Raw genomic sequence first — 16,550 nt, forward strand, 5'->3', positions numbered from 1 at the left:
GTAACTAGTATGGCCTCGTGCGCATAAAAGGGAAGTTGAGTCGAACCTATTCAGTGCAAACTAATAGATTTGCCCGCCATGCACATGAGTTAAGCACGGCCCAATGCAAGAGTTTTTCTACCTAAATTAATATTTTATTTCTACATTCACAAAATTAGAATAAAGTTTGACTCTTTCATTGAAGATAAGATGATAACATTTTATCTCTTTCTACCAAGAAGATAAGATGAGATGATAAGATTTTATCTCTTAACAACATTCAAGAAAATAGTGAAGGAAATTGAGCTTCCAACGGCATGATGTCATGAGTCACTGAGCAGGTCTACTATTATGGTAGTTGTTTATTGATCTAATTTTATCCTAGATAAATGCCTTAACTTGATATTTTTTTAACTTTTTGTTGGCAGGACTTGCTTATGGCGAAATTCTTGCTTATGGTGTATGTAGCAGCTGCAATTGAAAATAGTGAAAGAAAGGCATTCTATTTTTTTTTGGCCAAACTGGTCTTGTTAGTACTTGTCCAATTGTTGTTCCATTTGATGTGCAAGTGTGAATTATGGGTTGGATAGGTTAGGACAAGAGTTGATCATGTCCTTGGCAGCAAGTTAGCAGCAAGTTAATACTTTGAAGTTAGCAGCAAGTTACTTGTCCTTGGCATTGATCATGTTGATTATTATTGAATAATAAACTCATAAGTTGATTATTATTACTTGTCCCTGGATTATTGTAGTATAAGTTGTTTAATGGGATGCTACTTGATAAGTCATAACTCGGACACTTTATGAAGGAATAGAAAAAATGGTTTTGAAGAATACTGAGATGGGACATATACTTGACAACAAAAGTTTACATGAGTGGCCCAGAGAAAAGATTCTTTACATTTTGAGTCTGACCCAGAACAAAAGAAAAAAGAAAAAAAGCAGATGATTTGCACCTTTTCAACCAAGAAATCGTATACGGTGCTTACCACAGCCTGCACAGTTATAGATGCTTGAATTCATAACTTTTGGTTCTGTTGTAAGTCTCATTTGATGAGGTTAGATACATGTCAATTAGGTCATAATCTTATTGTTAGGAGTTAAAAACATGTATTATAGTGGACTGCTAATTTCCAGAATTAACAGACGCATGGGATTTTTTGTTTCACACTGGAATTTGAAAGCTAACATGCTGGGAATTTGTTTGGATGCAAACTCCCATTTGCTGTTTGGATGCATATTTTTTGCAATGAGTTAATAATTTTACTGTCCAGCTGCTGCCATTACGGTTGTTGTGAGGCAGTTCTCTCTTCGGTTATGACCGCTGAGAAGAGGAAGAAGCCTTCTTGTGATTGTATGTCCTTCTACGCTGTATTAGAAAGTAATTTTCGCAGCATATTAATTGGTTAATAATACATTTTGTTCGAATTTTGAAGCCGCACCTGTTAGCTGTACGTCCCATTGCTCTACCTGTTCGTCAACTGCATCCAACAACTACATCAAGTGCCTTGAGGTCTACTTTGAGGCAAGTGCCTTGGTTGAGTTCCTTCTGCACCTGTTTTTGCTTTCACTATTGATTGTCCAGATCTGTTTCCAAACCACTTTAATTCAATTTATGTTATATCAGTCCACTGCTAACTGTTTTTCCCCATCAAACTTAGCAAATGGCTTCTAGGATTCATTGGACTGATGCAATGGATGAAGCTTTCCTCACAGCCTACGTCAGTTTTCGGGAAAATAACATTTGGGACAACAGGAAGTCGCTAGAGACCAACTACGACATGTTGGCAGCCCATTTGGCGAGCAATCACATACTGACTGTGACTGGCCAGCAATTGCAGACCAGATTCTATTACATCAAGAAGAAATGGGACCTGTTCTGCAATCTGCGTGGGATTTCATCAAAGACAGAGACCGGGGTTGGGTGGAGTGAGGACAGCTACTGTTTCACTGCTGATGATGAACATTGGGCCAACTTGGAGCAGGTATGGACTTGTCGCTTCCCTGACTTCTGTTAATTGAATTTCTCTGTACTTCAGATTTGAAAGGTGACTTCAGATTCCCTATTGAACTAAAAGCTGAGCACTCAATCTTGTTTAAACTGCACTTGTTATTCTCACTTGTGTCTAATCCTTGATGTCTTTTCATCCTTGAGTTTGCCGGTGACTTCATCAAGTTTTATATGCTGACTCCACTTGTTATTCCATCTTTTTTTTTTCCGCAAAGTCTTGAGATGAGTTACGAATTGACGCTCAGTCATTACATCCTTATTAGATTGAATGATGAAAAGAACCTGTAATTTGGGCCACAACTCATAATATTCAATTCTGAAGCATGCTAGATTTGGGTTATAAAGGGTTATAAGGGGAGGTTCCTGAATAATATATATTTTCCTTGTTAAAATAACTTGAATATTTAGAGTTTTCAGTAAGCGCATGAATTTTTTACTTTAAAAAAAAATACAGCTTCAATGAATTCGGATGACAACTCGAGTTACATCCCTTTTCATCCTCATTTTTAGTCTTTCTTGCTGAATCAGCTTTTTTGTCCATGTGTTTTGGAGACTTGGTTGTGTTTTCTGTTTCTTCACAAAGTAATCAGTGTGGCTTTGGATTCTTTTATCCTCTCTGTATGGGTTATATTGGAAGTAAGATGTGATAGTAGCAAATCAAGGCAGCATTAGTGAGTAAATTTATAAATCTGGGTTCTTGTTTCCATGATATGATTTACTTGAAGTTGGATTATCCTTCGCTTAGTTGACCATTCTTTTCTGGGCATTGTCATTAACTGGATTAGCTTTGATTGGATTATTTGACTGCAAAATGTGGTGGAATTTGCTCGGCTTAGCTGCTGGTGATTTGTCATTCACAACTCTTTGTTTAATATACAAAAAAATAGCTATCGACAAAGTTTTGGATCCTGGATTTAGCTATCGACAAAGTTAATTGAATTAGCATTTTCCTTGTTGAAATAACTCGAATATTAAGATATTTTCCTTGTACACTATCAATTCCTGTGTCTTGACTTCATATTTGCATTTCACCAGACCAATGCCTCGTACGTTGACTTCAAAAAAGAGAATTCATGCTACTGGTACGATCGGTTGACACCTCTACTGCTTGGAAGACATGCCACAGGCAGCCGTGCCCAGTCTGCAAGCGAGGTCGTTCATTTGGAACCGCCTCGCCGAGAACGGATCAACTCTGCTAGTAAAAGTCGAAAGGGAAAAGGTAAAGCCTCTAGCTCGAGGGTGCCTACTCCGGTGAACGTACCAGCAGTTGAGGATGACGACGACGTCTACTATGTTCCCCCAGTTCCTGGTGCAGTTGGACAAAAACGGTCAGCCTCAAGCCTAGGAACCAGTGGTGAACCTGAAGGGAGTAGAGGTTCAAAATCGACACGGTCATCTACTGGTCTTGAGGATGCTCTAAGCAAGATCGGGAATTACACCGACTTCGTTCTTGAGGACAGACGGAGTAGGTCGGACTACGACTCCCTCCACGGCATAATGCAGTGCCAGGATGTGATCACCTCAATGGATATTCCGGACGAGTGGAGACTTGAAGCATGTGATCACTATGCCAAATATGAGAACGAGGGTGCAAGGATTATTTTTATTAGAGCTTCTGCAGCCGATCGCTACGGCTACATCCTGAAGTTGATGAAGGCGAAAGGCTTGGCCTAAGAACACTTTCTGTGGCATGCCACTTATGTGGAATGTTTGTACTATTAAAGTACATTATTGTGGATGATTGTACTTGTATAACGTGGTTGTTTGTGGATTACTTGTCCATTTTTTATTAGAGATATTTGGTTCCCAATATTTATGTGTAATTTGTTTCTTCGTGATTGTGCAAAACACTTGCTTGTCCTTGATGCTAATGTCATTAACTTGTCCTGAAGCATATTAAGCGTCTTAGACAGTTTTTCTTCGTGATTTTTATGCGTCTTAGACAGTTCTCCTTGATTAAGTTGCTTCCAGCCATCTTCACATTGATGTTGCCTTCGTAGTTTCCCATCTAATGTATATGTACTGTAATGTTATGTTTTCAGTCAAATTCTTTTGGATTTTGAATGTTAGGTGATAGAAGTATTTACTGTCCTGTTTTCAGTTTTAAAAAAACTTCAGAATGGGTAAGGAAAAGGTTCATATCAACATTGTGGTCATTGGTCACGTCGACTCTGGAAAGTCGACCACTACTGGTCACTTCATCTACAAGCTTGGAGGAATTGACAAGCGTGTGATGCAGAGGTTTGAGAAAGAAGCTGCTGAAATGAACAAGAGGTCATTCAAGTATGCTTGGGTGCTTGACAAGCTCAAGGCTGAGCGTGAACGTGGTATCACCATTGATATTGCCTTGTGGAAGTTTGAGACCACGAATGTTACTGCACAGGTACCTATTTGGATCAATCTGCCTACAATCCATACCAAAAGCAACAGGTACTGAATTGCAAATTGGATTATGCTTGAGATGGTAAATAACAACGTATTAACAAATACTTCTCTTGTCAAAGCTTTTCTATTCGTTTTAACTTCGCATTGAAAGAGTTGAGAGACTAACATCAAATATAAGTAGTATCAGTTTGTTGCATCTTTGATCTACATTTGAAATTAATTAGCAGTATCAAATAGCAGTCGTGAGAGTCTTAACCGATGAACTAAAAAGAAGCAGGCCACTGGATTAATGTCCACCATTTAACTATTTGAAAGATTATTGCACCAGAAAAATAATCTGAACTTTTGTACTGTAATAATAATAAAGATTGGGGAAGAACTTTTGTAGGTTTGCTGCTTGCAGCATTAAATTAACCCATCATCTCATCCCATAAATATAATTCCTGGGTCAGTACCGAACGCTTTGTTTAGATCGACTTTTTTTTTCTAAAAATTTTTTAAATATATTTTTCAATCTCTTTTTTCATCTCATATATATATCAAATTAAAGTAGTAATATATTTTTGTACGGAAATTTCGAGAAATAATAATAGTAATCCAAATGGTGGGCTAATCATCTCATATACTTTTCATTCAAAGAAAAATCGTAATCAGTGATGGTGGGCCTCTACACTGACTCCAAAATCAGACGTCCTATGGCTAAAATTGTGGAACCTATCAACCAAACTCCTGAAAAGGACATGCATCAGAAATTTCCTACTATACACATAAATGAAAAATAAAAAAGAGAACGTACACGAAAATCTGTTAGATTTATCAAACAGTAGTGTTGATCCGATCTCAACAGTGTTTCTTTTGTAATTTAGAATCTATTCAACAAATATCAGAATTACTGCATACTGTGCAAGGCACGTACCCTCATACTAGTCCAAAATAAAAGACGCACGAATCTGAAGAAAGAAAGTTCCTGCAACGACAAAGTGGACACTTTGGTGGAAGTTCTCTAAAAACTCCAATGCAAATCAGCCAAAAAAACGAACGAAGACAAAGAAGTCTGCCAACACCGCAGTTTCCAAGCAATGCGCTCTCTTAAGCTTCTCTATAGAGCGTGCGACCAAACCCGTTGTCTCCCTCAAATCCAGAGATAGGGACAAAAGTTTATTTTGTCAGGATTGTATCCGACCTTCTTCAAGTAGGAAGACACTTCCTTCACAATTTCATCATAACGTGCCTTGGAGTACTGACTATGGCATCCATCTAGGCAACAAAAAAGATTGAAGAGAAGTTAGAGATAAACAACAGGCCTGCAGTATTTGTGTTTAATATTACACCCCCAGGAGCTCACCTTGTTGCAGCAGCAAATCATTTGTCTCACACCAAGGGTGAAAGCAAGCAACGTGTGCTCTCGGGTCTGACCGTCCTTAGAAATACCAGCTTCAAAACCACCAGTGGTGGAAACTCATTCAAACTTCTCAATCTTCAATCCGACCATATATATATTTTATTCATCATCTCTCCCTGCCTCTTCAACTAGTATATATTTTATTCACCCCAGCAGAAGCCTTTAGCCCATCCTCGGCTGCTTCTTCTTTTTGAGGTGTTACAACTTGAAGTAACCTGGTGAGATCTGTTTTTTGAGATAGTACGGCCTGGAATTAGTTTCGCTTGAATTGTTGTTTTATATACGCTTACGTAATACATTTATATATTTATATTAATAAACATAATATTAATTATACATTTATACATATTATTAATTACATTTATAGATCTGTCTCGAGAAAGATTTATAAAGGTACATAATTTTTACTTTTAAGCATGCGGATACAGGTTGTAATGTGTTGTTCTAGCTTGAGTGTCTTTGAAAAAAATAAATAAATAACATAACAACATTTGTTTTATGTGACGTATATGAAATAAAAAATAATTAAAAAATATGTTTATGATATAAGTAAATAAATTTGTGTAAATAATCTATTATTCAAACAAACTCATTGTAAACATATATACAGATATATCAATTATCATGGCCTGGAACAACCGCCGTGGTGCTAGAGGACGCAATGCGGACCGCATGAGGCAAGATGAGGAAGATGAGGCCTTACTTCTTATGAGTGCCTCGTTAATGTTAATGCATCCGTCACTTGCACACGTGGATAATAATCAACCACTTCCGCAACATGATGGGTCATTCACAGATAGGCAGTGGGTCGAAAGCGTACTCTACGGTCATCATAGACGCTCAATAGACAACATGCGTATCACGGTTGATAATTTCTTGCTGCTGTCCAATATCCTTGTCGAGAGACAATACGTTCCACACAATTACCAACAGCGCGTGCCCATACAGGAGGCGCTTGCTATGACCTTAATGTTGGTCAGCCACAAGCATACGCACCGTGTCTTGGGGACAATTTTTGATCGATCCATCGAGACGATTAATCGAAATATAAAAAAGGTGCTCCGAGGCCTGTGTCTATTTGCAGCTGAAATAATACGACCGGGTGACCAGACTGCAGTTCATCCACGAATTGTAAACTCAACTAATTTTTATCCATGGTTCAAGGTAACGTGGAAAGCATAAGTGATTTTTGGCTTGATGTAGTAAGACGATTCTAGAAAGTTGATTATATATATTTTTTACACATATTAGGATGCCGTGGGAGCGATGGATGGTACCCACATCTCAGCTTGTCCTCCGACAGGCGAGCAAATGGCATATACAAATCGGCACGGGTGGCAATCACAGAATGTTCTGGCAGTTTGTGACCATGACATGCGCTTCATCTATGTGTATGCTGGATGGGAGGGAAGTGCACACGATGCGCGAGTGTTGGAGTCAGCATTAGCATATCCGTCCGATTTTCCACTGCCGCAACCTGGTAAGTGATGGGTCCAATATTTCAAGTCAAGCATGTGCTATGCTTTATTACCACAACTCCTATTTTTTATCGCGTTTATTAATTAGAATAACTTTGTCAATTAGGCCGGTACTACTTAGTTGATGCGGCATACAAGAATGCTCCAGGTTTCATGCCCCCGTATAAGAACGTGGGGTCCGAATCTCCGGCAAAGGCCTTGTTCAATACTCGACATTCGCAACTTCGCAATGTCATTGAGCGCACATTTGGTGTGCTTAAGAAAAGATTCAAATGGTTAAAGGGTCCGGTAGATAATTTCTATATGAGCACTCAAATCAGTATAGTCATTGCTTGTTGTGCGTTGCACAACTTTTTAAGGATGCACCAACCAGAAGATGCCCATTTTCAACGGTTTGAATCAGAAGACGTGCACTTAAATGAAGAGCCAGAAATAGGCGGGCTAGTACCTCAGCCGTTCGCATTAAACGTATCTCCTGCAGAGCTGGCGGAATGGAAAGCTAAACGAGACTACATAGCGACTCAAATGTACGCAGCACGGGGGCGACGCCGCCGTTAGGTGTTCATCGCATTACAAAGGATTGTAATTGTCCAGGCAATTTATTTTCCCATGTGTAGAGTGTACTAGAAATGCCCTCGATTTCCAACTTCTAAATTAATCTGTACCGTTTGTGTATTAAGTATGCAATTGGTTTAGCGTAAACGTAGTATAAAGTCAAAATTTTCGAAGTCAAAGTCAAAATTTTCAAAGTCAAAGTCACCTGCTTAAATTCAATAATGAGCACCTGTCCAAACGCTAATTTACACGATTTACTTACTATCCAAACGCTTATTTCATATTTACGCAATCTTACAAGTAACCTAAAAAATATCTCAAATAACTTACAATCCAAACGGACCCATCCTCTGTTTTTTAATGACCGATAGAGTAAATTTTTTAAAAAATAACCCAAAAATAGTTAATTCAAACGGATCATGAAATTTATTAGATTTTTCCACTCTTTTGTTTTCATTTTAAAATCTCTGTCAGGTGCGGAGGCTACCTCACTAGAGTCGATAGATGCTTCCTCTAGCTCAGAATTCTTCATTTCGAGTTCAAACTTAACCATCACAACTTCAAAGAACATCTATGACCTAGGGTTTTCATTTATAGAGAGCTCACCTTATTTGGATTCTTCTGCATCAATAATGGGTGAAAGGTGTTTGCGAGATGGATTAGGTGATATTTCTCTCCTTTGTCCTTCCCCCAATTAATGGTTTCTTCTCGTTTCTCCTCTAGTATATTTTGTTTAATGTTTCTTTTCTGGGTTTTCTAGGTGATCCGACGACTCTTTGTGATTGTTTTTTTTTTTTTTTGATTGTTTCATGCATGTTATTTAGGGAATTTGTTATGCAGAGTACTCAATTGCGGTAGTAATGTATATCCTTAACATTAACCTAAGGAAGCCCTTATCTGTTTGATACGCTTTTCTGAAATTAATATCCTTAACAGTTAGCTTTGATTAGATGGCTCAAATGGTTATCTTGATTATTGTGATAAAACTCGTGCCCACTAATTGAAGTTGTGCCTATTCCTCAAATGATGCAGGGTTATTGTTTTCTGTTTCAAAAGATGACATGCAAAATCTTTTTCTTTTGTTCTGGGATTTCTTATATCAATGTTTTCCCTTGAATTTATCAAGAGAGCTTGCTTATGGATATTGGCATACAAGTTCCAATAATGAAAATTTTTCTATTGCTGTTACAGTGTTTAGATTTTGAGAGGGGGAAAAGTGTTTACTTAGGTGGAATGACTAGGTCAAATGGATATTGAACTCGATCTGCTGGTAAAAGATCAAGCTACAAGCATAAGAAAGCCTTTGGTAAATTGGTGAATTCGGATGATAGGATTAGTAATTTGCTGAACTCGATACTCTGTTCCATTCTGTCTTTTCTTCCACCAAAAAAAGTTGTGGCAACCAGCATTTTATCAAGATGATGGAAGTTTCTGTGGACTGAAAGTCCCTAGTTCTCATTTTGAAGGTTTCAGTGTGTATTGTAGCCATAGTGAATGCTTCATTAAAAAGATGAAAGTTGTGAAGTTTGTTGACAGGGTTTTGCTTCTCAGTGATGTGCAATCACTACATAAGTTCTGTCTGAAGTGGGAATTTGACTGTGATATCTTCAACATGAATAGATGGGTCACCCCTGCAATTGCTTGTAATGTTCAAGTGCTTGATGTCTCTCTTTATTGTCCTGATGTATGGTATAAATTGCCTAGGAGCCTCTATACTTGGGAAACACTGGAACTTCTTGAATTATCCAATCATATTGTCATCAAAGTTCCAAACTTCGTCTGTCTTCCTAGGCTTGTTACCCTGAACCTTAATTTAGTTGAATTTGAATCCAATGATTCTGTTCAGAAGCTTATAGCTGGCTGTGCAGTATTAAAATCCTTACATATCAAAAGAGATGTTTGTCCTGATGTGGTTATTATTGCAATATTATCTCCTGTTCTAGAAAGACTATAACTACGATTTCATGCGGATTGTGTATAAAATCCTGATTTCCACTATAAGCTCGACATAAATGCCCCTGCCCATGAGTACCTGTATCTGGAAGATTTAGTGACTACAGACTTCATAGTTGGAAGCCTTACCTCCCGTAGTAGAAGCATATGTTGATGTTGTTTTATTCTTCACTCTCCCTAACTGCAATTGAGCTGTTAAACTACTTCAAGCACTTCATCATATGAAGATTCTGACAGTTTCATTTGAAGCCAGTAAGGTGAAGCTACTAGTTCTAATTCTCATTGAGCCTATAAGTAGTTATAATACCATATGGTGCACAAAGAATTTAAGTAAGGAAATTGAACAATTGTCTTGTATGCTTTAGTACTTAGTTGCATATCAGAGCTCAAATCCATGACAAGTTGAATGGTTTTTCTGTAGTCTCTTAACGGAGCGACTTACCCTTTGTCAACAAAGTTTGAGAGATTAACCTCATTGATGGTACCAGCTGGATGCTGTGGGTGGAAATTTCTGCCAGATTTGCTTGAGAGCTCCACTAACTTACATTTTTTTCGAACTTTTTCATGTCAGCTTATGGCCCTCTTATGTCGAGAGTGAAAGAGAATCATAGAATGTAAAAGGAGTAATTCTGTTAAGACTTTGATTGTATTTTTAGTGGAGAGTGTATTGAATAGTTGTTTTTGTTGTAATTAGCTTTAGGAATGTTGAGAAACACATAGTGGATGCTGGAGGGTTCCTAAGCAAGTTCCCAGTTGGTTGCTGTCAAGTCTCAGAGAAATTTTTATTCAAAATTTTACTGGCCTCAAAGATGAGCTTTCAACAGCAAGGTATCTTCTGAATCATGGAAGAGCCCTCAAAAGAATAAAGCTACATTCTGGTCTACCTCCGGATGACATCAAGGAAAAGTTCCGCTTAAGAGGATATCAATCTTCCCCAGAAAGTCATCTACATGTGTGATTGAATTTGCTTGAGATGGCTTCAATGATCGTGGCCGTTGAGCTTTTCCCATGGGTGATGTAATTAAGGCAGAATCAAGGTTTAATTTCTCGATGTTAAATGCATTTGAAGTTGGGTGCACAAATATGTTCTGCTGTGCTGGTTATTCATTAAAGGATACAATCTATGTGAATAAAGTATCTTGCTATCATTGTTTTGGCAATGAGGAATTTTGTTGGTCCTTTATGTTTGAACTTTCTATACGAACTCTTCTTTTGTGCTTTTCAACAAACATTGTTCATTTGGTGTTGTTTATGACATGATTGTACAAGCTTTGAACTTTGCATGGCAGTCTTGCTTCATTAGAGGCTAGTTGCATAGAGATTGCTTTTTAATTTGTACTTGGCAGAGTTCTTAGATATCATATTACTTGCAGTTTCAACGTTTGACAGAATTATTTCATGATTATGTCATTCATTTGGCTACTGCCCTATTATTCTCAATTATATGTCAGGTTGATGTTTTTTGTGATTTCCCTGCTGCCGTTGGATTCTTTTGCCTAGAATATTCTCAAACTTTGGTGCGGGATATGCCCTTCAACAAGATGTTGCCATTTCAGCATATTGGATGTGAATGACTTGTTTCCTCTCCTTTCTCTGGTTGCTGCATTGATAGGCTAAATATGTAAATTTAAACTGGATAGTTCTGACAAGGTTTTTCTTGTCCAGCTACTCCTAAACCTTATTGTTTAGTCATCATAGAGGAGATGCTCTTTGACGTTTTGTGACAGATTGAGTTTTCTGAAAGCTTGAGTCAACCCTGGCATTTGAAGGGTCTATCATTCTTCACCTGACCCTAAGAAGGTTTCCTAAAGGTGCATTTTATTTGCTCTTGGAATGTGCATAACCACCATTACTTTTTTGGAAAGAAACATAAGAAGAAAGAGAATCTAAGCTAAATTTATTACTTTTTTTCTTTTCTTCTGGAGCTTGGATTAATCTGTTTTGATCCTACTATCACGTTCTATTTAAATATCTGTTATCTCAATTTTTACTTTAAGTGTTATACTTACCTTTTTGAAAATTAGGAGACAAAAACTTTGTTATGTCTTCAACCTATGGCTAGTCCTTGTCTAACATATCAGTCATGTGACTCTGCAAGAGGGGAAAAAAAGGGCAAATTAAATCTTAAGTTCCTGTGCACCCGTCCTAAGATAACATTTGCTTCAATACGTGTATGTGTCTTTCCTTCCTTATATTTGCTTCAATCTGTGGCTTTGAGTAGAGGTGTGTAGGGGAAGGACATTGCATCATGTCAGCAAGTTACTGTCTGCAGAATAGAAGTACGTGTTAGATGAGGCTGCATGAATTGATGGAGCTCGCATAATAGTCCGTATACAAGAAAGTTGGAGCTTAACATAGAACTGGTTTGTTATTATGAAAGCTTGATTAAGATGAATATTGATGGAACAGTAGTAACCACTTCTTGAATTGGAGACTTTGAAGTTCATCTTGGTATCAGCTTACTTTTGTCATGAAAACAAGAGGTCAAAAAAATTAAAGTTTACAGCAACCTTGTGGTTCTCTGAAGTGGATTTATCCTATTTAAGCAATATGTTTCTCTAAATTGTGCCGGAAACAGATTCATCTCTGATTCTTAATGATGTATGCGGAAAGCATTCAACTTATGCTGGTTAATTTGTGCATACTGCCGTTTGCACTTTGATACTTTTATCCTTGTACATCGAAAATGCAGTGCATCTCAGATGTACCCTTGAAATTATTTTGCTTTCCTTTCTTTGGTATCAAATATTTGCTGTCCACGCTAGCAGTATTGTGGATAACCTTCTTGTGAGTCATTTTCTTGTCCTTCTAATTAGCATTGAAGTATCTGAACTTTTAAGGACAACCATATACATATCAGTTTTGCCGGGAACCATTAGTCTAATTGTTTTGATTGAGAACCCAAGAATTAGGAGTCTTAAATTCATTTCCCTCATTCCTCCTTCCTGCTTCTTATATTTCACCCCTTTCCTGCTTAAAATATTTGAAAAAAAAACGTTTCAAGAAAACATATACAAACACACATCAATTTTCATCTGCCTTGAAACTACCTTTACATTGCACAAATAGTGAAGAAAGGGAAAATCTTCAAGTGGGGTGGTGCAATAAGAGGAACTAGCTCATTAGTTGATGATTTCTTGAGCCATTTTTTTTTTGGCTGGTTCTTGATTTAATGATTTTTGGAATGAATCAAAATGTAGTTTTGATCTATTATTGTGGAGAGAAAAAGAAAGAGGGGATAATTAGGGCTATGCTGTCGGAGAGCCAAAAGCAGGCAACATTTGCTTTCAGGGGGTGTCCTATTGTGCTTTTGGTTTTGCTAGCACATGTAGTTGTTGTACGTATTTTGATTTTTTTTCTTACATCTTTTTATTCCAGATCTACAAAGACTGGCTAAAAACAAGGTAGTTGGTTTTCTTTGCTAGAATGATTGATATACTTTGATTAGTACTAGAGTTGATCAACATTTCTTATGGTGGTTGGCTGTACATTATTTCTTTGGATTGCTGGAGAGAGACAAATACAGCAAAAGTAGGTGGAGATTTGGGAGATAAAAAAAATCTTAATCATAGAAAAAGACAGTCAGAAATGTTCATGTACATTTGGCACAGATAGGTGTTTGCATTTTTTTTTTAACCTCTGAACGGGAATTTGCATATCCAATTCATTAGAGTTATGCAGACCATATGATCATTATATTTAGAGTAACTGTTAGTTCTGCTCATGTCAACTTTTCTTCCATAATTGATGATTGTAATTGAGATAGAAAAGTCAGGCTACAGGTTTCTGTTCATTACCTATGGCGTGAGATACACATGAATGTTTAGGCTTGTCTTTTGGGAAGGTAACTTTCGTGCTTGACTTTTGCTACCTTCTCCCTACTGTGGCATGTATATTGGTTGGAGTAGTGTGTTGTGGTGAGATTCGTTTCATCTTTTGATGCAGTTTTCCTTCTCCATTTTTAATTCAATGGGTTGTTTATTGAGAAATTTTGAAGGTGTACCAGGATTTTGCTCCTGTCATTTGAGACTAAGTGAGGAATGGTTTGCCCAGAGTCCAATAAATCTAAGAGGATGATACTTAGTAACTTTATCTCTATCCCTTTTTTTTTCCAGATAATAGGTGAAATCATATCTTTTCTTTTTCTGTATATCCAATCTAGAATCTTTGAAGCCATCAACATAGTGATTTACTGTCCAAACTTATATATATGTATCAAATGAGATTTCACTTTATTCATCTGTTGCGCTACTCATAGGTGACAATTAAAATCAGATTGCTTGGAGATTATGACCTATGTGTGTAAAATATGCCTCTAATCAGCTTCCATCTTAGAGAAATATATTATAGTATTTTCGATTTGTTCTATTACAGAATTTTATGATCACATAAACTTTCAAATTTAAAACACGCTTATTTTGTGCTTTCAGTTTATTGATTGATCTGAACTGTAGCTCCTAATAATTTTTTTTTGGTTTAGTCCCTGGATTTGGGTAGGGCATTAGTAGGGAGGTTTTGGAACTCAGGCATTAATGGCAGCAAAGGCAATAATCTTCCCATTTTCCTCACAGTGTATCTATCGTCTTTTGCATTTGATACTATCATAGTTTGTTCAAATTTCATATTTCATTCTTTTTTTTTATTTTTTAAATTCTACTTTCTTACTTGCCTTTTTTTGGTGATTTGATGTTTTAATTTCGGGTTTCCAAGTTGGCAAAGGGTAATACGATCTCCTGTTTTATTCCAGTGGTTTGAGTTTCAGATGTTTATCTATTTATATGGTGCATGCTCTGATTTGTGGTCTTTACATGAATTTTTGCCTTCATTGGGCCATTGCACAGTTCTATTATGGAATTGATATAGTCATAGGGAACTTGTTTTTTTGGCGGTCATACCCATGCCCAATCTTTAATTTGGTTGAAGCAGATTAAATTGTGAACTCTTGTGCATATGTCATTTTCGTTTGGGAACCTTACTTCAGAAGAAGCACCGTTTCCTTGACTAATTTACATTCATGAAAACCTATTGTCATATTTGTAAGCAGAGGCCTAAAGAAATAAAAACATTTCCAGGGAGTGAAATATAGATTTACTTGTGTGGAATACTAAAACTGTATGGGAAGCAGGGACTTTTTCTTCCCTGTGCTCCTCAGCATTAGAGATGCGAAATTCGTGCAGCATGCACAAGGGTCCTTTGAAGGATACTTGCTGTCAGAGTTAAAATAATTTATGTTGCTGTTTATGAAGAACTTTTTTTTAGTCTTCCATGCTTAGTGTGACAATCTGTCGATTCAATTGACAATTTAAGAGCAGCAGGCATGGTATGCAAGGTTCATTTGTCTACCTGGCAATTGGGCGGGTTAATATTGGATTTTTATTTAAATGGGTTATACCCAACCCGTCCAACTTTAAATTGGGTTAATTTTGGATTGGGTCATATTGAGTCATTTCAAACCTATGATCCAAATATGACCAAATATATTAATTAATAGATTTTGATACATAAACTCTCTCAAGTATATTTTCACATATAAAAGAAAAATTTTAAGTGGATGCCCAACACAAATATCCAAACCGTCGAAAAAAAGATTTTATGCTAATATTTTCACTAGGGATGGCAACGAGGCGGGGGATCCCTTCCCCATCCCCCGCCCTGCTGCCTACAAACTCCCCTCGGCCCCGCCCCATCCTCCGTTCCCCGCTCCCCCCGCTTCCCCCACGGATGCCCCCGCGGGGCTAATAAAAAATTGTTATATATAATTTTATTATAGTTAAATTTTAGCAAATAATCAAGTACTAAAATATCAACACATCATCAAATTATTATTTATTATAATTTTACAATTGAAACTTATAAAAACAATCAAATAAAAATTATTTGAATACAATCTAACATGATAAAATAAATATAACTAAAGTAGTCAAGTTTTCACTTTTGGCACAAATACAATCACTAATTCATTATTGTGCTTGTGCTTTTTTTTAAGAAAAAAATGTTATTGTATTAAGTGTAATTAGGGATTTAGTATAAATGTATTAGTAAATTTAGTATAACCGATTAATAATTTGTATTAGTACACATAGTTACTTATTAGTGTAATTAATAATATCAATTATATTATATATACTAATAGACATTATATAATACATATAACTAATAATATCATTATCATAAGTTTGTAACTAATTAAATTATATATTATATATATAATTATATACATATATATTTTATATATTTATTTTTTTAAAGCGAGTGGCGGGGCGGGGGTACACTCCCCCGCCCCCCGCCCCGTTTCTAAGCGGAGGGAAAAAAATTCCCCCCATCCCCGCCCCAACCCCCTCCCCATTAGCCCCCTGCGGGGCGGGTGCCCCCCATTGCCATTCCTAATTTTCACAAAAAAAGTATGGTAATTTTGGATTTATGTAGTTTTTACATATTGAGAATACGGTTTATAAAAACAAAAATCTTTTAGCATGAACGAGTTATGTGGTAGTTATTAAGCACCGAGAACACGAGTAGTTGTAAGTTGACATTAACGTCTCAAAATTAATTTCGAATTTAATAATGTTCAAATTCTTCATACTGCACATTTTGATCACGATAATATAAATGAAAAAAAGTCACATTCGAACTCACATAGTCACGATGAATCTGGCAATTATTCTAACACATCTGGCATTTTCCATATCTAGGGTAATACCCTATTAAGTATGTAACCAAGGAATTAAAAATAGGCCAAGTAAAAAATTTTTAACTTGCTTGGCAAATTATGTTATAATCACAAAAGA

The 16,550-nt window shown here is 36.7% G+C and overlaps 4 protein-coding genes and 1 long non-coding RNA gene across 5 annotated transcripts; 4 read left to right on the forward strand and 1 right to left on the reverse strand.

Moving 5' to 3' along the window:
- The first annotated feature begins 1,666 nt into the window (after positions 1-1,666).
- On the forward strand, positions 1,667-3,827 carry LOC113754366. Its single transcript, XM_027298759.1, has 2 exons — positions 1,667-1,963; positions 3,025-3,827. Exons 1-2 carry the CDS (start codon positions 1,673-1,675, stop codon positions 3,661-3,663), a joined length of 930 nt encoding a protein of 309 aa, XP_027154560.1. The 5' UTR covers positions 1,667-1,672; the 3' UTR covers positions 3,664-3,827.
- Positions 3,828-4,107: 280 nt separating this feature from the next.
- On the forward strand, positions 4,108-4,664 carry LOC113752667 (elongation factor 1-alpha-like). Its single transcript, XM_027296753.1, has 2 exons — positions 4,108-4,372; positions 4,602-4,664. Exons 1-2 carry the CDS (start codon positions 4,109-4,111, stop codon positions 4,662-4,664), a joined length of 327 nt encoding a protein of 108 aa, XP_027152554.1. The 5' UTR covers position 4,108.
- Positions 4,665-6,400: 1,736 nt separating this feature from the next.
- LOC113752669 (putative nuclease HARBI1) lies at positions 6,401-7,812 on the forward strand. Its single transcript, XM_027296754.1, has 3 exons — positions 6,401-6,940; positions 7,028-7,256; positions 7,361-7,812. Exons 1-3 carry the CDS (start codon positions 6,401-6,403, stop codon positions 7,810-7,812), a joined length of 1,221 nt encoding a protein of 406 aa, XP_027152555.1.
- Positions 7,813-8,485: 673 nt separating this feature from the next.
- Positions 8,486-11,064, forward strand: LOC113752670 (F-box/FBD/LRR-repeat protein At3g26920-like). The gene is made up of 2 exons (XM_027296755.1): positions 8,486-9,762; positions 10,483-11,064. Exons 1-2 carry the CDS (start codon positions 9,320-9,322, stop codon positions 10,718-10,720), a joined length of 681 nt encoding a protein of 226 aa, XP_027152556.1. The 5' UTR covers positions 8,486-9,319; the 3' UTR covers positions 10,721-11,064.
- A 198-nt stretch (positions 11,065-11,262) lies between these two features.
- Positions 11,263-12,442, reverse strand: LOC113751358. Its single transcript, XR_003464819.1, has 2 exons — positions 11,815-12,442; positions 11,263-11,548 (listed from the first exon to the last, which is right to left on the reverse strand). It is a non-coding gene; the product is annotated as an uncharacterized LOC113751358 (long non-coding RNA).
- Positions 12,443-16,550: the final 4,108 nt, after the last annotated feature.

Source organism: Coffea eugenioides, chromosome 11 (assembly GCF_003713205.1).
Source record: "Coffea eugenioides isolate CCC68of chromosome 11, Ceug_1.0, whole genome shotgun sequence".
NCBI lineage: Eukaryota > Viridiplantae > Streptophyta > Magnoliopsida > Gentianales > Rubiaceae > Coffea > Coffea eugenioides.